Source organism: Anolis sagrei, chromosome X, assembly GCF_037176765.1.
Source record: "Anolis sagrei isolate rAnoSag1 chromosome X, rAnoSag1.mat, whole genome shotgun sequence".
Classification (NCBI taxonomy): Eukaryota; Metazoa; Chordata; class Lepidosauria; order Squamata; family Dactyloidae; genus Anolis; species Anolis sagrei.
The window spans coordinates 57,220,493-57,243,960 of record NC_090034.1 but is presented as its reverse complement, the minus strand read 5'-3'; the positions used below and the strand labels follow the sequence as shown (position 1 = coordinate 57,243,960).

The following is a 23,468-nucleotide window of genomic DNA, read 5'->3' as shown; positions in this document are numbered from 1 at the left end:
ATAACCAGTAATGTCACTGGTGGGGAATGCTAGGGATGTAGTCTAGCAACATCTGGAAGGCCCCAGGATTTATCCCCCTGGTTTAGGCTGTTGACAAAATCAAGATGTTTCGGGGAGGTGGAAGAGACCACATGGGCCATCTAGTCCAACCTCCTGCTATGCATAATCAAAGCATCCCTGACAGATGGCCACCTACTTGTGCCTCAAAGCCTCCAAAGAAGGAGCTTCCACCAGATTCCGAGGCAGACAGTTTCACTGTTGAACAGCTCTCCTTATAGTCAGGTTCTCCTTCCTATTTATAAGGAGAGCTACAGTATAAGGAGAGCAACATTGAGTCCTTTGAAAACAAGCCTGCTCCCTCTTCCTTGGGACATCTTTCCCATATTTAAACATAGCCATCTTGTCTCCTCTCAACCTTCTCTTCTGCAGGCTAAACAGACCCAGCTCTTTAAGCCGATCCTCATAGAGATTATTCATGATCTCCAGATCTTTGATCCTTTTTGTTGCCCTCTTCCAGCTTAGAGTCAATATCTCTCTTAAATTGTGGTGCCCAGAATTGGACACAGTGTTGTTCCAGGTAAAGAGGCTGACCACAGTAGGTGGAGCTAAGCCCCAGACCCAGTTTTAGTTCAACCTCTCTGCTTTTGAGTCCCTGGAATTCCTCGCCTGTTGAGCGGAGGCAGGTGGAGAGGGACGGAGGGAGGGCAAAGGCCTTATCAGACTGACGCAGCAGCAGCCCACGGCACCAGCCGCAGGGGCCTCCCTCGCAAGGCCTGGGTGCCCCTCCCTTCCCTGTTCATGTTTGGGAACAGCAAATGGAGCTCGCAAACATCTCCTGGAGGAGACCCTGACAGGTCTTTGTGCTGGGAAGAAGGGAGGTCTAGTGTCTGGCTTCCAATGGGTCATCGGTGGAGGATGGACATTCACTAAGTGGCCACCAAGTTCGGTCTGAAAGGGATATTGCTTTGACAGCATCTGGAACATGGCTCTTTCCAAATCCACACAGGTTGGTGAGTTGGTGAGGCAGAAATGCGTCCCATTGGGGATGAATGTGGAGTCATTCTCTCTCTGAATCCAGTCGAGTGGCACACATTTCTGTCCAGAGTTTGGGGGCGTTGCTATTACTCTCCTCACTGTTGGCCGTGATGGCTTTTCGAGTGGTTAGAGATTGTGAGTCCATTAGAGCTATGTTTGTTTGTGCAGGGACAGCCGTACAATACGGGAAAAGGGCTTTCCTGTAAAGAAAGTGGACTGGCTGTACAACACACCCTAGGATGGAGTAGGTTATGGGAAGTTATCATTTGGGCAAGTTGATACAGAAGCTTAAAATGCAAATGGGATTTTGGGCTGCATCAAAAGGAGTCTAGTGTCTAGATCAGAGTTTCTCAACCTGGGGGTTGGGACCCCTGGGAGGCCACGAGGGGGTGTCAGGGAAGTTTGGCCCAATTGTATTGTTAGTGGGGTTCGGAATGCTCTTTGATTGTAGGTGAACTATATATCCCAGCAACTAAAACTCCCAAATGTCAAGGTCTATATTCCCCAAACTCCACCAATTGTGCGTATTGAGTACTCATGCCAACTTTGATCCAGATCCATCATTGTTTGAGTCCACAGTACTCTCTGGATGTAGGTGAACTACAACTCCAAAACTCAAGGTCAATGCCCACCTAACCCTTCCAGTATTTTCTGTTGGTCATGGGAGTTCTGTGTGCCAAGTCTGCTTCAATTCCATCATTGGTGAAGTTCAGAATGCTCTTTGATTGTAGGTGAACTATAAATCCCAGCAACTAAAACTTCCAAATGTCAAGGTCTATATTCCCCAAACTCCACCAATTGTGCGTATTGAGTACTCGTGCCAACTTTGATCCAGATCCATCATTGTTTGAGTCCACAGTACTCTCTGGATGTAGGTGAACTACAACTCCAAAACTCAAGGTCAATGCCCACCTAACCCTTCCAGTATTTTCTGTTGGTCATGGGAGTTCTGTGTGCCAAGTCTGCTTCAATTCCATCATTGGTGAAGTTCAGAATGCTCTTTGATTGTAGGTGAACTATAAATACCAGCAACTAAAACTCCCAAATGTCAAGGTCTATATTCCCCAAACTCCACCAATTGTGCGTATTGAGTACTCGTGCCAACTTTGATCCAGATCCATCATTGTTTGAGTCCACAGTACTTTCTGGATGTAGGTGAACTACAACTCCAAAACTCAAGGTCAATGCCCACCTAACCCTTCCAGTATTTTCTGTTGGTCATGGGAGTTCTGTGTGCCAAGTCTGCTTCAATTCCATCATTGGTGGAGTTTGGAATGCTCTTTGATTGTAGGTGAACTATAAATCCCAGCACCTACAACTCCCAAATGACAAAATCAACCCAACCCTCCCGCCAATCCCACCAGTATTCAAATTTGGATGTATCAGGTATTTGTGCCAAATTTGCTACAGTGAATGAAAATACATCCTGCATATCAGATATTTATATTACAATTCATAACAGCAGAATTACAGTTATGAAGTAGCAACGAAAAAAATGTTATGGTTGGGGGTCACCACAACATAAAGAACTGTATTGAGGGGTTGCAGCATTAGGAAGGTTGAGAACCACTGGTCTAGATCAAGGGAAGTCATGACGCCTTTGTATTCTGCTTTGGCGAGACCTCTTTACCTGCAATACTGTGTCCAATTCTGAGCCAAGCAATTTAATAGAGACATTGACAAGCTGGAAGGTGTCCAGAGGAGGTCAACTAAAATGATCAAAGGTCTGGAGACCAGGTCCTATGAGGAGCATCTTAAAGAACTGTGCATGTTTAGCCTGCAGAAGAGAAGGTTGAAAGGAGACATGAGGCGCCATGTATAAATATATGAAAGGATGCCATAAGGAAGAGGGAATGGGCTTGTTTTCTGCTGCCCTTGAAACTTGGGACTCAGAGCAATGGGTTCACACGATAGGAAAGGAGATTCCACCTGAACATTAGGAAGAAAGCTGAACCTGGAACCCCAGGTTTCAGCGGTGACCAGGGGTGCATTTGCACAGATAAAACTTGTGCGCCAGCTGCACCCGTACCTTGGGAAGTCTGACTTGGCCACGGTAATCAACTCTCTGGTTACATCCCGTATAGACTACTGCAACACTCTCTACATGGGGTTGCTTTTGAAGACTGCTCGGAAGCTTCAAATGATCCAGCGTTCAGCAGCCAGGTTGCTAACAGGAGCGGCACTCAGGGAGCATACTACTCCTCTGTTGCGCCAGCTCCACTGGCTGCCAGTTTGCTACTGGGCGCAATTCAAAGTGCTGGCGTTAGCCTATAAAGCCCTAAATGGTTCTATCCCTACTTACCTCTTCGAACGCATCTCCTCCTATGAACCGGCTAGGACACTAAGATCATCTGGGGAGGCCCTGCTCTCTATCCCGCCTGCATCACAGGCGCGCTTGGCGGGGATGAGAGACAGGGCCTTCTCAGTGGTGGCTCCTCGGCTGTGGAATGCCCTGCCTGCAGATATCAGATCGGCCCCCTCCTGAAGACCTGGCTGTTCAAACAAGCATTTGATTAAACAGTGTAATTGAACATAGGAATACGGAATAATGGATGAGGAGACTGGATTCTGATTTTACTGTTGAGGCGCTAATGATTGTTATACTGATGTTTAATTATTTATGTTACAATTGTTTTTAATTGCCCTATACTTGTCTCGTGATGTTTTGTATCGATGTTGTTCACTGCTTTGAGTCACCTGAGGGCTGAGAAAAGCGGTATATTAAATAAATAAATAAATAAATAAATAAGAACTTCCTGACCGTACAAGCTGTTCAGCTGTGGAACTCTCTGCCTTGGGAGTCCTTCCTTGGAAGTTTTAAAACAGAGGCTGGATGGCCATCTGTCAGGGGTGCTTTGATTGTGCTTTTCCTGCATGGCAGAAAGGGGTTGGACTAGATGGCCCATATGGTCTTTTCCAACTATGATTCCGTGACTTCTTGGAGGAACTTTTCTGAGGTTGTCTAGTTTCCCACAGACCTCACAACCTCTGAGGATGCCTGCCATATATGTGGGCGAAACGTCAAGAGATAATGCTTCTGGAACATGGCCATATAGCCCAGGAAACTCACAGCAACCCAGTGATTCCAGCCATGAAAGCCTTCGACAACACATATTCTGAGGCCTATTGACAGCTATCCGCCTGTATAGACCTCAAAGGCATTACCTCTTTCAGTCCTTGCTATCCTTATGGCAACACTGAGGTTCCAAAGAACCCCACTGACACTCAGGAGAAGCAGCCGTTGCTTCCTTGATGGAGTTCATCTCTCCTTCCTCTTTTCCTCCAGCCTTCAACATTTCCCGTTTTTCTTTGCTGTCCTGCTTTCACATCTGTACCTAGAAAACAGGAATGCTATGGATCGTCCTGACTTTGGAATTTCATGACGTAGTATCATATAGACCTCTGTATCTGTGCTCGTGGTTAAAGTCCTTCATTTCAGTCAGGTTTGCTATTGGGTTGCTGTGAGTTTTCTGGGTGGTCTGGCTATGTTCCAGAAGCATTCTCTCCTGATGTTTTGCCCACATCTCTGGTAGGCATCCTTAAAGATTGTGAGGTCTGTTGGAAACTAGGTAAGTGAGATTTATATATCTTTGGAATAATGTCCAGGGTGGGAGAAAGAAATTGTCTGTCTGAATGCTGCAATTGGCTACTTTGATTAGTATTGAATGGTCTTGCAGTTTCAACGCCTGGCTGCTTTCTGCCTGGGGGAATCCTTTGTTGGGAAGTATTAGCTGGCCCTGATTGTTTCATTTTAGGAATTCCCATTTTCTGAGTGTTGTTCTTTATTTACTGTCCTGATTTTAAAGGTTTTTTTAAATACTGGTAGCCAGATTTTGTTGATTTTCATGGTTTTCTCCTTTGTGTTGAAATTGTCCTCATACTTGTGGATTTCAATGGCTTCTCTGTATAGTCTAACATAGTGGTTGTTAGAGTGGTCCAGCATTTCTGTGTTCTCCAATAATATGCTGTGTCCAGGTTGATTCATCTGGTGCTCTGCTATGGCTGACTTCTCTGGTTGAATTGAAATTCACAAGCATGTCCAATAAACCAGAGTTCTTTCTCTCACCCTGGACATTATTCCACAGATATATACACCTCACTTGCCTAGCTTCCAACAGACCTCACATTTATTTATTTATTAATCGACAGTATTTATATTTTGCCCTTCTCACCCCGAAGGGACCTCAGGGCAGATCACAGAACACATATACGGCAAATATTCAATGCCGTTATACACTGACAAGACAGACAACTGTACGGACATAGAGGTATATATAGGCTGTTCCATCTTCAACATCTTGGAGACTGTGCTCAGTTCCAGGCACGGGAGGTGCTCCACTTTCCTTCCCGAAGAGCTTTGTTCATAAACTTCCTCCTTGATCAAATTACCGGCATTTTCTTATGGGTGCATTAGATACCTCCCTGCTTTGAGACGGCACCTATTTATCTACTTACATTGCTGTTGTGGAAACTGCTAGGTTGGCAGCAGCCGGGCTAAAGGCCAGGAGATCACCCTGACCTGGGCTTCGAATTGTCAACCTTTTGGTTGGCAAGATTTACTGAAGCTGGCGGTTAATCTGCTGTGCTAAAGCCTGGCTCTCACAACCTCTGAGGATGCCTGCCATAGATGTGGGTGAAACGTCAGGAGAGAATGCTTCTCGAACACTATTTATTTATTTATTTATTTATGACATTTCTACCTTTCTCACCCCAGAGGGGACTCAAGGCGGCTTTACATACAGGCAATGATTTGATGCCTTAAAACACAATGTACACCTAAATAAATATTAAAATAGAATTTAAAAGTGCATTAAAAACAATTGAAACATTTAAAAACCATACATTCAGAGTTAGACACGTAATCCACGAGCACAATCTGAGCCGTTCCAATGGTCATTTCACATTGTTCCAAGTCTATCTATTGCACAAGTTCTCTAAAGGCTTGGTCACAAAACCACGTTTTCACTCTCTTGCAGAAGGTCAGGAGGGAGGGGACTGATGTAATATCCCTGAGGAGGGAGTTCCACAGCCGAGGGGCCACCACTGAGAAGGCCCTGTCTCTTGCTCCGCCAATCGCGCCTGCGAGGGAGGTGGGATCGAGAGCAGGTCTTCCCCAGATGATCTTAATCTCCGCAGTGGTTCATAGAGGGAGATACGTTTGGACAAGTAAGCTGGGCTAGAACCGTTTAGGGCAGGGGTCCTCAAACTTTTTAAACAGAGGGCCAGGTCACAGTCCCTCAAACTGTTGGAGGGCCAGATTATAATTTGAAAAAAACATGAATGAATTCCTATGTAGACTGCACATGTCTTATTTGTAGTACAAAAAACACTTAAAAAACAATACAATAATTAAAATGAAGAACAATTTTAACAAATATAAACTTATTAGTATTTCAGTGGAAAGTGTGGGCCTGCTTTTGGCTGATGAGATAGGATTGTTATTCTTGTTGTGTGCTTTAAGGTCATTTCAGACTTAGGTTGACTCTGAGTGAGGGCTCGGTAAATGACCTTGGAGGGCCGTATCCGGCCTTCGGGCCATAGTTTGAGGCACCCCTGGTTTAGGGCTTTATATGCTAAAGCCAGCACACTGAATTATGCTCGGTAGCAAACTGGCCGCCAGTGGAGCTGACGTAACAGTGGGGTTGTGTGCTCCCTGAATGCCACTTCGGTGAGCTATCTGGCTACCACCAGTTAGACCATTTGTAGCTTCTGAACATAGAATCATAGAATCAAAGAGTTGGAAGAGACCTCCTGGGCCATCCAGTCCAACCCCCTGCCAAGAAGCAGGAATATTGCATTCAAATCACCCCTGACAGATGGCCATCCAGCCTCTGTTTAAAACGCTTCCAAAGAAGGAGCCTCCACCACACTCTGGGGCAGAGAGTTCCACTGCTGAACGGCTCTCACAGTCAGGAAGTTCTTCCTCATGTTCAGGTGGAATCTCCTCTCTTGTAGTTTGAAGCCATTGTTCCGCGTCCTAGTCTCCAAGGAAGCAGAAAACAAGCTTGCTCCCTCCTCCCTGTGGCTTCCTCTCACATATTTATACATGGCTAGCATATCTCCTCTCAGCCTTCTCTTCTTCAGGCTAAACATGCCCAGCTCCTTAAGCCGCTCCTCATAGGGCTTGTTCTCCAGACCCTTGATCATTTTAGTCACCCTCCTCTGGACACATTCCAGCTTGTCAATATCTCTCTTGAATTGTGGTGCCCAGAATTGGAACAGTCTTCAAAGGTAGCTCCACATAGAGCGCGTTGCAGTAGTTTGTTCGGGATGTAACCAGGGTGTGGACTACCGTGGTCATGTCTGACTTCCCAAGGTATGGATGCAACTGATGTACACGTTTTAATGGCCACAAGAACATGGCCAGACAGCCCGGAAAACTCAAGCTTAGCTTAAACCTCACTTGCCTAGTTTCCCACAAACCTCACACCCTCTGAGGATGCCTGCCATAGATGTGGGTGAAACATCAGGAGAGAATACTTCTGGAGCATGGCCAGACAACCCGGAAAACTCACAGCAACCCAGTGATTCTGAACATGAAAGCCTTCAACAACAGTTCGTTTCTTCTTAGATGACGGGTCTTCTTCTGAGATTTTAACTAAAATCTCCATATTGATGTATGTTTGTGCCGAGGAATCGAAAAGACAGCAACGGTGTTGAGGTTTTTGAATAGCAGATTTTGCCAAAAGCAGAGAGTTGTATTTGGGAGTGTCCGAAATGGCATCCCCTCCAATCTCCAACCATTTGCATTTTGCAAAAACTGGGGAATGCATGCTCAAAGCAACCTTTTTAAGATGAAGTGATGCCTGATTACAGAACAGAGCGAGACTATTCCTTCCCTGGAAACTAGTAATTTACGCTTCTATTACTCGCATTGCGTTCTCTTGCTGCAGCACCACAGAGCTGGCCCGTGCTCCGTTTGTGCACCACAATCACCCCAAGGAACATATGGATCTAAAATTGTAGTTTTAAACCAAAGCTAAGGAGCAGATGCAATGCCCGATGGACCTAGGAGCAAAGTGCCTCCGTGGCAGGGTATTTCCCTAAGTTGCTGTTGTGCTTTGCTCTCTCTCTGGGCGGTGCAAACGGCAAGCGAAACCTCCTTGCTGGCATTCCACAGACCCACCGCCTCCTCCTTCAGGTGGACTTTGGGCTCCAGCCAAAGGGCAGAGTTGGAGGAGAGGAGCAGAGCAAACAGCCGGAGGAATGAATAGACCTTCAAGAATCTGTCAAAGTGCACATACCAACGGAGAGTCCCGTTTGGAGGAGTGAAGGGATGGGCAAGAATTCCATCTTCACCTTGCAAGTGGAGGAGGAGGAAGAGAAAGGAATGAGAACAGCCAAGTCTTTCTTTCTGAAGGGGTTACTGGCATGGCTCTACAAGGAGAAGTTAGGATTTGTATTTCTTTCATAGAGTCGTAGAGTAAGAAGGGACCCATAGGGCCATCTAGTCCAACCCTCTTTATTATTCCATGCAGGAAAATCACCATCAAGGTCATGTGGGCAGCATGACTGCATGGAGCACTGTTATCTTCCTGCAGAAGTGGTACCTATTGATCTACTCACATTTGCATGTTTTCGAATGCTAAATTGGTAGAAGCTGGGCCTCACCTCGCTCCCCAGATTCGAACTGGCAACCTTTCAATCAGCAAATTCAGCAGTTCAGTGCTTTAACCTGCTGCACCACCACCTACGGATGTGAGCGCTGGACCTTAGGGAAGGCTGAGCGAAGGAAGATCGATGCTTTTGAACTGTGGTGTTGGAGGAAAGTTCTGAGAGTGCCTTGGACTGCGAGAAGATCCAACCAGTCCATCCTCCAGGAAATAAAGCCCGACTGCTCACTGGAGGGAAGGATACTAGAGACAAAGTTGAAGTACTTTGGCCACATCATGAGGAGACAGCAAAGCCTGGAGAAGACAATTATGCTGGGGAAAGTGGAAGGTAAAAGGAAGAGGGGCCAACCGAGGGCAAGATGGATGGATGGCAACCTTGAAGTGACTGGATTGACCTTGAAGGAGCTGGGGGTGGTGACGGCCGACAGGGAGCTCTGGCGTGGGCTGGTCCATGAGGTCACAAAGAGTCAGAGACGACTGAACGAATGAACAACAACAAACCACCAAATTCAGCTTGATTTGGGGGAGTTGCAGTTCACCTACATCCAGAGAGCTCTGTGAATCTAAACACCGATGGATCTGGTGTTTCTCAACCTTCCTAATGCCGTGACCCCTTAATACAGTTCCTCATGTTGTGGTGACCCCCAAACATAACATTATGTTCGTTGCTACTTCATAACTGTAACTACTGTTATGAATCGTCATGTAAATCTCTGATATGCAGGATGTATTTTCATTCACTGGACCAAATTTGGCACATATACCCCATATGCGCAAATTTGAATACCGGTGGGGTTGGGGGGCAGAATTGATTTTTGTCATTTGGGAGTTATAGTTGCTGGGATTTATAGTTCACCCTACAATAAAAGAGTATTCTAAACTCCACCAATGATGGAATTGAACCAAACTTGGCACACAGAACTCCCATGACCAAGAAAATATAATGGAAGGGTTTGGTGGGCATTTACTTTAAGTTTTAGAGTTGTAGTTCACCTACATCCAGAGAGCACGATGGACTCAATGATGGATCTGGGCCAAACTAGGCACAAATACTCAATTTGCCCAAATGTGAACACTGGTGGAGTTTGGGGGGAAATAGACCTTAACATTTGGAAGTTGTAGTTGCTGGGATTTATAGTTCACCTACAATCAAAGAGCATTTTGAACCCCACCAATGAGAGAATTGAGCCAAACTTCCCACACAGAACCCCCATGCCCAACAGAAAATACTGTGTTTCCTGATGGTCTTTGGTGACCCCTCTGACATCCCCTTGCGATCATCCCCCCCCCCCCCCGGGTCCTGATCCCCAGGTTGAGAAACGCTGCAGAATCTGGATCAAACTTGATACACGTAACTGATATGCTGATGTTTGATTACTTGCAGGGGGATGGGGATGAGGGACTGACCTTCCTTTCTGCGAGTACTAGTTCACCCACAACCAGAGAACCTGTGACCTCCACCGCTAATGGACCTGGGCCAAATTTGGCACACAGAACCTCCATGACTAGCTCAACCTACTGGAGGGGTTTGAGGGGACTGTCTCTCATATTGGGAGTTGTAGTCCATCCTGCAGCAAGAGAGTACACTGTACCCCACCCACGATGCATCTAGAGTCAACTTGCCCAACATAACAAACGTTAAGTACTGATGGAGTTTTTCGGGGTGAACCTAGCATAATGTGAGTTGTAGTTAACCCACGACCTTACGCATTTTGTACAATTAAAAAATTGACTTTTTGAAATAACCCGGGCAACACCGGGTTCCCATGCTAGTTATGAATAAACAGAATGACAACATCAACTGCATTTATTTTCAGAATAAACAAAAGCACTGGGTTTCCTGAAACTGTCCCAATTTGTCGTCTGCTTTGCAAATTTCGTTATTTGTGTTTGTTCCAGCAATCCTTCCAAGTCTTTGCTTTTTTCCGCTTGCAGGACAGACACACACTGAAATTCTCATTTCTTCCAGAAGAGGGAAGTCGTGTATCATTTTTATATCATACTGAGGCGCAGATGTGAGGATGGGTGCAAATGTCATACAATAGGATCCCTAGATCTGCAGAGATGTTCCCAGACTTTGAGAACTGCGAATAATAGGAAACCCTTTTGAAATGAATATCTTCCAGTCTCAGAACATCATAGAGTTGGACAGGAGGACTTAGAACATGTTGAGAGACTACATATATTGTGGGATGCTGATAAACTAAACTAGGGTCCTGAGGATTTTGGTTTTGTATGCTTTCAATAACACTGCTATTTAATTATTTGTTTACATTTAATAAAATTAGGTTGCGATTGAACTTCTAGAAGCCATCTTAGATCCCATTTGGGGAGAAAGAATCCAACAAACAAATAAATACAAATTATTATTTTATCTCCAGAAATTAGGAAGCGACAGTCCGGAGCTAAAGGAAGAAAGTCTGAAATACCAAGCAAAGCTTGTGAAACAAGAGGTTTACCCCAAAATCCAAGAGGAGTCGGGAGGAAAAGAAGAGGAAGGTGAAGGAGAAGGAGGAGAAAAAGGAGGAGGAGAAGGAGAGGAGAAGGAGGTTGTCCATATAATGGAACCAAACGTGCGGAACGCTGTGTTTACGAACTTTCCAAATACAGGCCTACAGAATCAAGAACAAAATGGTCATTGGACCATAAAGCAAGAAGAGATGGGCTCTGACGCCAGGGGAAACAAGCAAGTTGACTTCAAGCACCAGGATACGAAGGCTGACAGTAGATGGAAAAGGAGAGATGGCTTGGGAGAAAGATCCGGATGGATGGAGAAGTCCATCAACGGCCAGTCGGACCTCTGGACGCCACCCCAAGACAGGGACTCCCGGCTGGCCGTGGTCAAGTCCGGCTACCTATACGACGTCCGGGCCTACAAAGGGGAGAAGAAGCCGTCCCGGCTTTTTGACGGGGAAGACGAGGACGAACTCCCGTATCGGATCCCCCCTGAGGAACTCTCACCGGAGAAAGCCCAAGAGCTGGAGGCCGAACGGCAGGAGGTTATCAAGAGCCAAACGGTGTGGAAAAGCACCACCGTTGCCGAGCGTCGGAGTACCACCCAGGCCAGCCCAAACTACACTGCGGTGTTCGCTGTGTGTTTTGACAGCCATTCCCCTGACCAGGGGAGCACGCCTGTGGACCCCCAAAACGTCGACACGGAGCAGATTAGTTTCGCTGCAGCCCGACAGCAGTTCCTGGCACTAGAAAAGAGAAGTCCTAACATATTGTTGGGAGCCGAGCAACAATATGGGACCCCACGCAGGACCCAAGTGATGCACGGGGTTGGACACCAGGCCCCAGTCGTTCTGAGAGAGGCTGAGAACCACCAGAAAGGATGGGATGGATCTCACGAACAGAAAGACCTCCCAACCCCTCAAGGGCATGGACCTCTTTCCAACAATCAAGTTAGTTTGGGGAAAACCCACCCTGGCTTAAAAGTGGTGATTATCGATGAGAGAGTGTCCCGAAAGTACACTGGAAGTCCTCCAGACCCACCGGACAGTGTTGAGGCCACGGAAGAGACCCCCATTGAGCGGGAGATCCGGTTGTCCCTGGAGAGAGAGGAAGACCTTTGGAAAGAGCGCGGGATCCCAAGGACCAGCAGCCGGGACGAGCTGGTCGAGATCAGAACAAAGCCCCTCCTGTGGTCGGCCTTCACAGAAGGAAAGGAGAAACCTCGTGTGTCCTTTCCGGTCCAGAGGGAGATTGAGCAGGAAGCCAAACGTGAGGAAGACCTCCAAAAGGAAGGGCGGCTGCCGGGAACATACAGCAGAGGCGAGTGCCAGCAGCTTGCCCAACGCCGGAAGGTTTTCGAACAGGGGGTCACCCCCTCTCCCCCATGCAAAGCAATGATTCCGGGAGTGCCACGGCAGTCCTACCATTCCATGCATGATAAAGAAAGGGGAGTTGCTGACCAGGATGTGAAATTGAACTCTGAGGCCCGGGACAACTGGGACGAATCATTCCTCTTTGGTCAAAGCTCTGCTTCTTCTAACCCTCCGATCAGTTCTCCCAGGCCAACGTTTCCGGCTTCAGGAGACCCAGGAGAAGGACTGGTGATGCAAAAGGCTCACTTTGCCATCCCCATCCGGAAGCTCCGCTTCTCTTTCGCCGACAGCACAAAAGTGGAAGAACACAGAGCCTCCAGACAGGCAGCTCCTCCACGGCATGAGGTGTTCACCCTCAAGACGTGGCGCCCACGCACCTCGGCCCTCATTGACCAAGAGATCCGGGATGCTTTGCAGAGGGAGCTGGAGCTCCAGGAGGAGAGGAGGAACTCCGGCCTGGCCGCCAAGTCTGGCCCACGTTCCCCAAACACAGGTGAGAGGAAAAGAAGGATGCCTTGCAATGTCCCTTAGCAGAATGCTATAGGACGATTGCAATATATGTCCAAAACAAAAATCTTTGAGCATTGCCCAAAGCATTTTGGCTGGGTGCGATAAGCATGTATTGTAAAGATTACAGCTGAATGTTTCGCATGAGCTCTTTGGAGGCATTATTTTTTTGTCTGTATGCCTTTGTGTGTTGACTATGCATTGAGTCTGCAGGCAAGGCATCTGTTTTGGGTCATGAGCTTTAAAACATGCATTTTAAAAGAGCCAGAGCTTCTGTTGAGATAAATTGGCCAGTGTGATTTAGGGTGCATCTACACTGCAGTTTGATATCACTTTAAGTGCTATGGAATCCTGGAAGCTGTAGTTGGGTGAAGCACCAGCATCTTTGAGCAGAAAAGGCTCAAGAGCTGGGGAAACAACATAGCATGGAGCATGGCAGTTAAAGTGATATCAAACAGCACTGATCACACAGTGAAGGTGTCGTACACCAGAGCAGGAACACCGCACCAGCTTGGGAAAATCAGGAAGCAATTTATTGAAGAATATAAGTAGGCAAAGCAGTAAAAAATAGCAATAAAATTAGCAAAAACAGTAAAATTCCAAAACAAAGGTTAGTCCATGAGCTTCAAGGTAAAAAAAAAAAAGATCCATAGGTATACAAATCCATGAAACTAGGCACAAGAATCCATGAAACTAGGCAGCATGAAAAATCCAATACACAAATCAGGAGCTTGGCAAAAACTTGGTACATGAAACTAAGAAGACTTGAAAACAAGACTGTCATAAAATTCCAACGTCGATGCAACTGAGGCAACTAATTCCCATGAATCAATATAAGGCTTTTCCAGATCCCAAAACTGAAAGGAAAGCATTTCTCTTGACCTTACCACCAGATAAAGGTTTCTTATCTCTCTTTTCCTGTAAACAAACGGATCTTCTTTGCGCCTGAGCACTCTGTCACTGTTTACAAAAGCCTTGCTTTCTATCTACACTCTCATTACCTCGACTTTCATAAACTTCTGCACCTGACAAAACATCTTCAGAGAGTTGCTCTGAGAGAGACTGTGAAAGTCTCTCACAGGAATGTGACCTTTTGAATCCTCCAGAGACAATGTATTGTCAAAGGCTTGGGAAATAATGATTCTAGAATATGGCCACACAGCCCAAAAAACCTACAGCAACCTTCCAGAGACAGCTCAGGCCTCTTGTCTAAGCTTAATGCAGGCCCAGGCAAACCCTCATCCCCATTGCCAACAGACCCAGGCCCACCATCAGGAACATCATCCCCATTCCCATCATGAACATCAGACACAATCACAGGTTGAACAGCCTAACATACAACAGTAGGTACCCCCTTGGTTAGAGATGCAACAAGGAGCTTTTTGCAAGGGCTGCACTTCCTTACTCTTCCACCAAAGTTGACCATAGAATTGCCCCAAAAGTCCTACAAAAGCACATAGAGAAGTGATCTCTATGTCCTCCAGCACGACCTGGCCATGAAATTGTACCAGAGGACCTAGAGAAGACACAAATCAAATCCACAAGTTTTTGCAAAATTGCAAAATCCGTAGATGGGTTTTATGTGTTTATCATTTATTTTGATCGGTGTCTCTCCCACCTCGATTCTTAGGGGGAGAGGGGTAAGAAATAAATGCTGTTGGCTGTATAGAAACAACACATTGGAATCCATCCTCTGCTTTTCAAAAATGTGCCACATGCATGCCTTGTGTGCGTCTCTTTCCTCTCTTCTCTCCAGCACGGACCAGTTTTGCCGGCGGTTCCCCTGGCTGCACTTCGCCCATCTTGAGCCCTTCTTCTCCCGGAAGATTGTCCACTGTTGCTTCTCCGGACAGACTTTCCTCAAGAAAGCCCTCCTCGGAGTCCAGCTTCCAAACGTGCCTGAGCCCTTCGTTGAGGCGGAGGGAAGAAGGGAAGGTAAGGAAGCGCCTGCTTCGGCTGTGTCAATTGCAAAGCCCACATTGTCACCCCTCTCTTTGTCTATGTATATAGAAAAGCATGCGGGAAAAAGTAGGAGGAGAAAAGGCACAGTCTGCATGCCTTTTTTCAAGGATGTAGTTCACTGTTTTTTCCCCAAAGCAACCTACAGAGACAAGTTTCTTGTCTTTTTAAAAGTGTTTCCTGTTTGAAAGTTTCCAAGGCTCACTATTCAAGCAACAATGTTTTGTAATAAATACAGAAGTGACCTTTCTATTTCCTTTCCTTTAGCGCGTCCTTGTCTCAGTTCCTCTTTGCTGACGTTCCTTTTTCTCCTCTTCCCCAGTATGCTGGCATTGAACTCAGTGATGAAATTGACACGGAGGTAAAGTATGTGGATATATATGCATGCATAGATTCACGTTAGCTATTATGCTTCCTCCACAAAAGGGGGAGGTGACTGAAGGGGTAAGGGGCTTACTTTGGTCCCACTAAGGATGGGAACTAACAAAAAGAGAGCCCATTTACCCCCACCATCTCATAGAATAAAAGCTGGGATGTGTGATAGTGGTAAACTGAGGGCCACACCGGAGGAGGCAAGAGAAACCTGGACATTTTAAAAGCAGCTGAGAAAGTGAGAAGACAGAGGATTAATGGGGATGCATAAGGTTGTGAATTAATTACAACTGACATCAGTAATTAAAGTTTGTTACTTCATCAGTACTTAAAAGTTTGTTATGTTGGGTAAGTTTGCTCTAGATGCATCATCAGAGGGGTTCAGTGCAGAGGCGGCCCTAGGTAATTTTCAACGGTAAGCAAACAGTATTTTGGCACCCCCCTCCCCAACCAATCATTGATATATATTTTCTGTTCGTCGTGGGAGTTCTGTGTGCCATATTTGGTTCAATTCCATCATTGGTGGGGTTCAGAATGCTCTTTGATTGTAGGTGAACAACACATCCCAGTAACTACACTTGCCGCACTTGCTCCCTTGCCTGGCCCGCTTTGGGTCCAGAGGCGTGCCTGAAGACCCCAGCGTGTGCACCAAATGTCACCTCTTCTCCTGACTTTCTCCTCAGCCATTGGGACCAAGAGAGAGAGAGAGAGAGAGAGAGAGAGGTGGAGATGCCCACCTTTCCTGAAGGTAGGCGCAAAAACAAAGGAGGGAGCGGAGGTGGGAGATACCTCCAGCCAGAGGGGCTCTCTCTCTCTCTCTCTTGGTCCCAATGGCTGAAGAGAAAGTCAGGAGAAGAGGCGTCTTTTGGTGCATACGCTGGGGTCTTCAGACATGCCTCCGGACCCAAAGCAGGCCAGGCGCGGCGGCTCTGGCCCTTGGCCCACCGGTGGATTGGGGAGAGGAGAGGAGGCAGGTGGAGCGCCGGGGGATCGGGAAAGGGAGCCGGTCATGGGGAAGGGATCAAACGCGGAGAACGATTGAGCGCCGGCTCTGCTCGCGCACCTGGTGGCCGGGTGGAGCAGGAACGAGAGGGGCTAGGCGAGGCTCAAGGGCCCGGCTCCTTTGGGAAGAGTATCGCCCGGCAGCGAGGCAAAAAAGCCAAGGCTCCCCCCGGACTGCTAGGGCTGTTGTGAGCTGAGGGGGCGCTCCTCAAGTGGCAGTCGAGGGGCATTTACAGAGGCGCCTCTGCGCCCCTGGCAAAAAAAGTGTTCTGCGACCGCTTACTTCGCGTAATGGATGAGCCACCCCTGGTTCAGTGTGCTCTCTGGCTATAAACTAAAACGCTCACTATGCCCAGAAAGGAAGGTCAGTTCCTCCCAAACCCCTCCAGTAAAGACCTCCAGTATTTTTTGGTGGTCATGTGGGCTCTGTGTGCCAAGCTTGGTCTAATTCCATTTTTGGTGGATTTCAAAGTGCTCATTGATTGCAGATGAACTATAAATCCCAGTACCTACAACTCCAAAATATCCAGGCCTATTCGCCTCAAAACCCACCAGTATTCAATCTTGGGCATATCGGGTATGCATGCCAAGTTTGCTCCAGACCCATCGTTGTTCGGATTCATAGTGTGCTCTGGATGTAGGTGAACTACAACCCCTATAAATCCCTCCAAAGACCTCCAGTTTTAAGTCCATCGTTGGTGGAGTTCAGAGTACTCATTGATTGCAGCTGAAGTATAAAACCTAGTACCTACAACTCCAAAATGCCCAGGCCAATTCCCCTAACCCTAACCCTGAATCCCTCCAAAATCCTTCAGTATGTTTTGTTGGCCATGGGGCTTCTACGTGCCAAGTGAGTTCAAGGTCCATTGTTGGTGGAGTTCAGAGTACAGTTCTTAGATTGCAGGTAAACTATACATCCCAGTACCTACACCTCCTATACGTTATGGTGAATTCTCCATTTCTATTATCTTCAGTTGCTGATCAATTTCTCTGTTTGCTGTGTGCCATAGAAAAGAATAGTAAAGAGTAGTAAAGGGAGAGGCAATGGGCAGGGTCATGTAAATTCCACACCAATGGAGAGTCAGAAACATTGGGATGTCTGTGGTGGAGGAAACACATGAAATCTAGAAGTGCTTGTGGAGAACATTGGCAGGGCTATTGGATATGTTCATGGCGCTCACTAAAACCTGCAACATTATTGGAGGGAGGGCCATTGGTGTTTCCTGTTTTCACTTTTATTATGGACTAGCTCAAGTGTCTGGGTTATTTGAAAATGGCATTGTTTGTTTTGGGGTGAAAGGTAATATCATTTAGTTAATTAGTAACACCATTTATTAGAAAAAAAGCCAGTTTTTGATATGGTTTTTTATGAACACACTCATTAGAAAATGCTTAAGGTTGTGGGTGAACTACAGTTCCTGGAATCATAGGTTAATCCTCCCCAAACCAGGCCTGTATGCACAGTTGGCCATGTTGTATCTATGTGCCAAGTTTGGTCCAGATCCAAAGTTGGCTGGGTTCAGTGCTCTCTGGATGCACGTGAACTACAAGTCCCAGATTCCCAGGGCAATCACCCCAAAACTCCACCTGTATTCACAGTTGGGCATGTTGGGTCTGTGTGCCATGTTTGGTCCAGATCTGTCATGTGGTGGTGTTCAGACTGCTCTGGGTGCACTCTGAACTGTGGCTCCCACATGGGTAGGTTGGTTCTCCTACAAAGACCTCCAGTGTGTTCTGTTGGTCATGGGGGTTTTGTGACCCAAGTTTGGTCTAGGCCTGGCATTTGTGGGGGTCACAGTGGTCTGTGGAAGTGGGTGAAGGTACTGCAATTCCCATCGTCCCTGGTCCATCCTTCCCCAATCCTCACCAAGATGTAGAGTGGGTCATGGGGGAGTCTGTGTGGCAAGTTTGGGCCAGGCGGGGGGGGGGGGGTTGCAGTAGTCTTAGAAAGTGAGCGAGGTTACTGCAAATCCCATCACCCATGGCAAGTGTGGCCCAGATCTATTGTTGGTTGGGTTCACAGTGCTCTCTGGATGTAGGTGAAATACAACTCCTATAAATCAAGGTCAATTCCCCCCAAACCTCTTGTTCAGTTGCTGATCAATTTGCTGTGTACCATAAGAAAGGGTAGGAAAGGGTTTAGCGAAAGGTAGTGGGCGGGGGCATGCAAATTCCACACCAATTGAGAGACAGAAAGGGACCCTGGGATGTCCATTCTGGAGGAAAACAGAACATCTGGGATGAGATTGTCTCCAAATGAAAGCATTCCTTGGGTGGTGGGCAGTATGGTGTTTGGGGAGGACATAGGCAGGGGTTGGGAGATATGTTCATGGTGCCCGCTATAACCTGAAATATCCTTGGAGGGAGTGCTTTAGATGGAGCCTGTCTGTGTAAGTGGACACCTCTGCCACATACACATTTTCACTTTTATTATGTGGATAGATAGAATCATAGAATCATAGAATCATAGAATCAAAGAGTTGGAAGAGACCTCATGGGCCATCCAGTCCAACCCCCTGCCAAGAAGCAGGAATATTGCATTCAAATCACCCCTGACAAATGGCCATCCAGCCTCTGCTTAAAAGCTTCCAAAGAAGGAGCCTCCACCACACTCCGGGGCAGAGAGTTCCACTGCTGAACGGCTCTCACAGTCAGGAAGTTCTTCCTCATGTTCAGATGGAATCTCCTCTCTTGTAGTTTGAAGCCATTGTTCCGCGTCGTAGTCTCCAAGGAAGCAGAAAACAAGCTTGCTCCCTCCTCCCTGTGGCTTCCTCTCACATATTTATACATGGCTATCATATCTCCTCTCAGCCTTCTCTTCTTCAGGCTAAACATGCCCAGTTCCCTAAGTCGCTCCTCATAGGGCTTGTTCTCCAGACCCTTGATCATTTTAGTCGCCCTCCTCTGGACACATTCCAGCTTGTCAATATCTCTCTTGAATTGTGGTGCCCAGAATTGGACACAATATTCCAGGTGTGGTCGAACCAAAGCAGAATAGAGGGGGAGCATGACTTCCCTAGATCTAGACACTATGCTCCTATTGATGCAGGCCAAAATCCCATTGGCTTTTTTTGCCGCCACATCACATTGTTGGCTCATGTTTAACTTGCTGTCCACGAGGACTCCAAGATCTTTTTCACACGTACTGCTCTCGAGCCGTGTGAAAAAGATCTTGGAGTCCTCGTGGACAGCAAGATAGATAGATAGATAGATAGATAGATAGATAGATAGATAGAAGATAGAAATAGAAGATAGATGGGTCCTCTGGCACAACTGTGTGGACAAAATGGAGGGCTTTGAGATTCCTAGAGAGAATATTTAATAGAGAGTATGTCTACACAAAATGAATGAGTGCTCAACAGCAGTACATGTGAAAAAGATCTTGGAGTCCCTGTGGACAACAAGTTAAACATGAGCCAACAATGTGATGCTGCACGTAAAAAAACCAATGGGATTTTGGCCAGCATAAATAGGAGTACAATGTCTAGATCCAGGGAAGTCATGCTACCCTTCTAGTCTGCCTTGGTTATACTGTGTCCAATTCCGGGCACCACAAATGAAGAGAGATATTGACAAGGTGGAATGTGTCCAGAGGAGGGCGACTAAAATGCTCAAGGTTCTGGAGAACAAACCCTATGAGGTGTGGCTTAAAGAGCTGGGCATGTTTAGCCTGAAGAAGAGGACTGAGAGGAGACATGATAGCCATGTATGTGAAGGGAAGTCATAGAGAGGAGGGAGCAAGCTTGTTTTCTGCTGCCCTGGAGACTAGGACACGGAGCAATGGTTTCAAACTACAAGAAAGAAGATTCTCCCAGAACATTAGGAAGAACTTTGAGAGCTGTTCAGCAGTAGAACTCTCTACCCCAAAGTGTGGTGGAGGCTCCTTCTATGGGGGCTTTTAAACAGAGGCTGGATGGCCATCTGTTTGGGGTGCTTTGAATGCAAAATTGTCTTTCTTCACAGGGGGTTGGACTGGATGGCTCACGAGGTGTCTTCCAACTCTATGATTCTATGAGTACAGTTTGACACCACTTTAACTGCTCTGGAGCTCTGAAGGAGGTTGTTATTTTGTAAGATCTTGATTCAGCCGTCTCTGCCAAAGAGGGCTGCTGCTTTCCCCAAAACTACACAGCAGTTTAAAGTGGCGTCAATAACCGCATCCATTCTATTGTGTGACCCAATTCCGCAAAATGTGGAACGCTCAAACTATAAAGTCAGTTTGCCGTGGGATGGGTTTGTGAAATGATTTATTGTTTCCTAATCACGACCTCCCTGAACCGCCGTGTTCTGGATCGCAAGTGTCCCAAAAGCAAGCAAAATACAGTAGAGCCCTTTCACAGCAGAAACACACTTCAGACCATCTATCAGCAGAGTCCATTGGCAAGCATCTGACACTGTTTAGTAAACTTATGGATTCAGGTTTTCATCCAAAACATCTGGAGGCTTTAATCTTCACCATTGCAATATATACAAATGTACAAACAGGATACACAGATCCACTTTCCTTGTACTTGCTATCAATCAGTCATCAAATAGTCACATACAACATAAGCAGATACTCACAGAGTCACACAGGAGAGAGAAAGATGGATTCTTTCATCCTCCGTAGATGACCTGCTGATAGATCATCAGTAAGGGAGACTGGCCGGTTATTTTTATTTGTAGTGTCAGGGCAACCAGTCAATTATATTATATTTCTAACAGAACAAAGCAAACAAACAGACAAAATACAAAATTTGTGAGTTTGGTAGTTGATTAAATGTCCTTTGACCAGTATCTGGCCACTTGGAGTGCTTCTGGTGTTGCTGCAAGGAGGTCTCCATTGTGCACGTGGCTGGGCTCAGGTTGCATTGCACCAAGTGGTCAGTGGTTTGCTCTTCTCCACACTCGCATGTCGTGGATTCAACTTTGTAGCCCCATTTCTTAAGGTTGGCTCTGCATCTCGTGGTGCCAGAGCGCAGTCTGTTCAGCGCCTTCCAAGTCGCCCAGTCCTCTGTGTGCCCAGGGGGGAGTCTCTCATTTGGTATCAGCCATTGGTTGAGGTTCTGGGTTTGAGCCTGCCACTTTTGGACTCTCGCTTGCTGAGGTGTTCCAGCGAGTGTCTCTGTAGATCTTAGAAAACTATTTCTAGATTTAAGTTGCTGACGTGCTGGCTGATACCCAAACAGGGGATGAGCTGGAGATGTCACTGCCTTGGTCCTTTCACTATTGGCTGCTACTTCCTGGCGGATGTCAGGTGGTGCAATACCGGCTAAGCAGTGTAATTTCTCCAGTGGTGTAGGGCGCAGACACCCCGTGATAATGCGGCATGTCTCATTAAGAGCCACATCCACTGTTTTAGTGTGGTGAGATGTGTTCCACACTGGGCATGCATACTCAGCAGCAGAGTAGCACAGCGCAAGGGCAGATGTCTTCACTGTATCTGGTTGTGATCCCCAGGTTGTGCCAGTCAGCTTTCATATGATATTGTTTCTAGCACCCACTTTTTGCTTGATGTTCAGGCAGTGCTTCTTGTAGGTAAGAACACGGTCCAGAGTGACTCCCAGGTATTTGGGTGCGCTGCAATGCTCCAGTGGGATTCCTTCCCAGGTGATCTTCAGAGCTCGGGATGCTTGTCTGGTCTTGGGATGAAAGGCACATGTCTGTGTTTTAGATGGATTAGGGATCAGCTTGTTTTTCCTGTAATAGGCAGTAAGAGCACCTAGAGCCATGATGGTGAACCTATGACATGCGTGTCAGCACTGACATGCATGGCTATTTTTGATGACACACGGCCACATGCGGAAGTACACCTTATAAGAGCCAATCTAATACAGGGAAGTACACCTTATAAGAGCCAATCTAATTCCATCCTTAAATTTGTAAAAGGCTCTACAAATTTAACATCTGCACGTTTGAGCATTGTTCACTCCATAACTCAACATGGAATAAACATTTTTCTTATTTAAACTATAAATATTGCAAAATTATTTTTTTCTCGAAGTTGACACCCCACCCAGGTTATGCTTAGGTTTTTGGCAAATTTTGACACACCAAGCTCAAAAGGTTGCCCATCACTGATAGAGCTTCGGAAAGCTTCTGTTCTACCATCTCAAAGTTCCCTGCTTGAGCAGTAATGGCACAATCATCAGCATAGATGAAACTCTGGCCGGTGCAACTCCTTTACAATACACTCAGCCATTATGACACCCCCTTAGGTATTGCATCACGACATTCACAGTCATTACCCAGGTGCTATCAATATTCCACAAGTTCATCAAACAGTATTTTTTTCAATGACTAGAAATGCTGTGTTGTAAGGGAGAGCCCAATGGGAGTCTTTGTCCAGGAGACAAAGCAGGTAGTAGGGGATGACAGTTTTTCCATCGACAATGTCTTTGATCCAACCAAGCTTCTCCTTGTTGCATCCGTAGGTCGTGAGGTCCACCAAAGCCATTTGCCGCCGAGGCATCCTGGCTCAGCGGTGGGAGGCCGGGCAAATCCGCAACGCCTGCAGCGACGACGATGAGGAGAGTGACAGCAGGGACTGAACCAGGCATCCCTTTCACCGGGATGGGACTACATTACACACTGATGCAATCAATACCACTTCTCTTCTGCTACTGCATTTTTTAATTCCCACCTCCACCTGTATTTTTATCCCATTACTGTAGTGTTTTGGGCCACTAAAACCTGGGCTCTGTCAGGTGAGAAGGATGAAATGATATCTTTGCTTCAACTCCTCCTCGTTTCACTATAAAGGGTGCATCTCCATTGTGGCATTCATGCTTTTCGTACCCCTTTATTTCTCCTCGCTACATGCTAAGAGATCCTAGGAGTTGTAGTTTGACAAGGTCTTTAGACTTCTCCGGATGCATCTGCACTGTAGAATTCATGCCGTTTGATACCCTTTGAATCACCATGGCTCAATGTTAGGAGATTATGGGAGTTGTAGTTTGACAAGGTCTTTAGACTCCTCCAGGTGCATCAGCACTATAGCATTCATGCCATTTGATACCCCTTTAATTATCATGGCTCATTGCTAGGGGATCCTGGGAATTGTCATTTGCTAAGCCTTGGAAAACAAATTATTGAAAAACTACAACTCCCAGGATTCCATAGCACCAAGAGAGAGAAATACATGGGACTGAATATTTGGAAAGGCATCGGGATT

General features: G+C 46.6%; 1 protein-coding gene across 3 annotated transcripts; it reads left to right on the top strand.

The window, feature by feature from the left end:
• The first annotated feature begins 707 nt into the window (after window positions 1–707).
• Window positions 708–23,076, top strand: MISP (mitotic spindle positioning). Of its 3 annotated transcripts, none has more exons than XM_060784910.2 (5): window positions 711–1,006; window positions 11,030–12,968; window positions 14,739–14,917; window positions 15,264–15,302; window positions 22,729–23,076. In XM_060784910.2, exons 1-5 carry the CDS (start codon window positions 983–985, stop codon window positions 22,843–22,845), a joined length of 2,298 nt encoding a protein of 765 aa, XP_060640893.2. In that variant the 5' UTR covers window positions 711–982; the 3' UTR covers window positions 22,846–23,076. The 3 variants fall into 3 exon arrangements, with proteins under 3 accessions (XP_060640894.2, XP_060640893.2, XP_060640896.2); XM_060784913.2 differs by having other exon boundaries at window positions 887–1,010; XM_060784911.2 differs by lacking the exon at window positions 22,729–23,076 and having other exon boundaries at window positions 708–1,006; window positions 15,209–15,288.
• The last annotated feature ends 392 nt before the right edge of the window (window positions 23,077–23,468 follow it).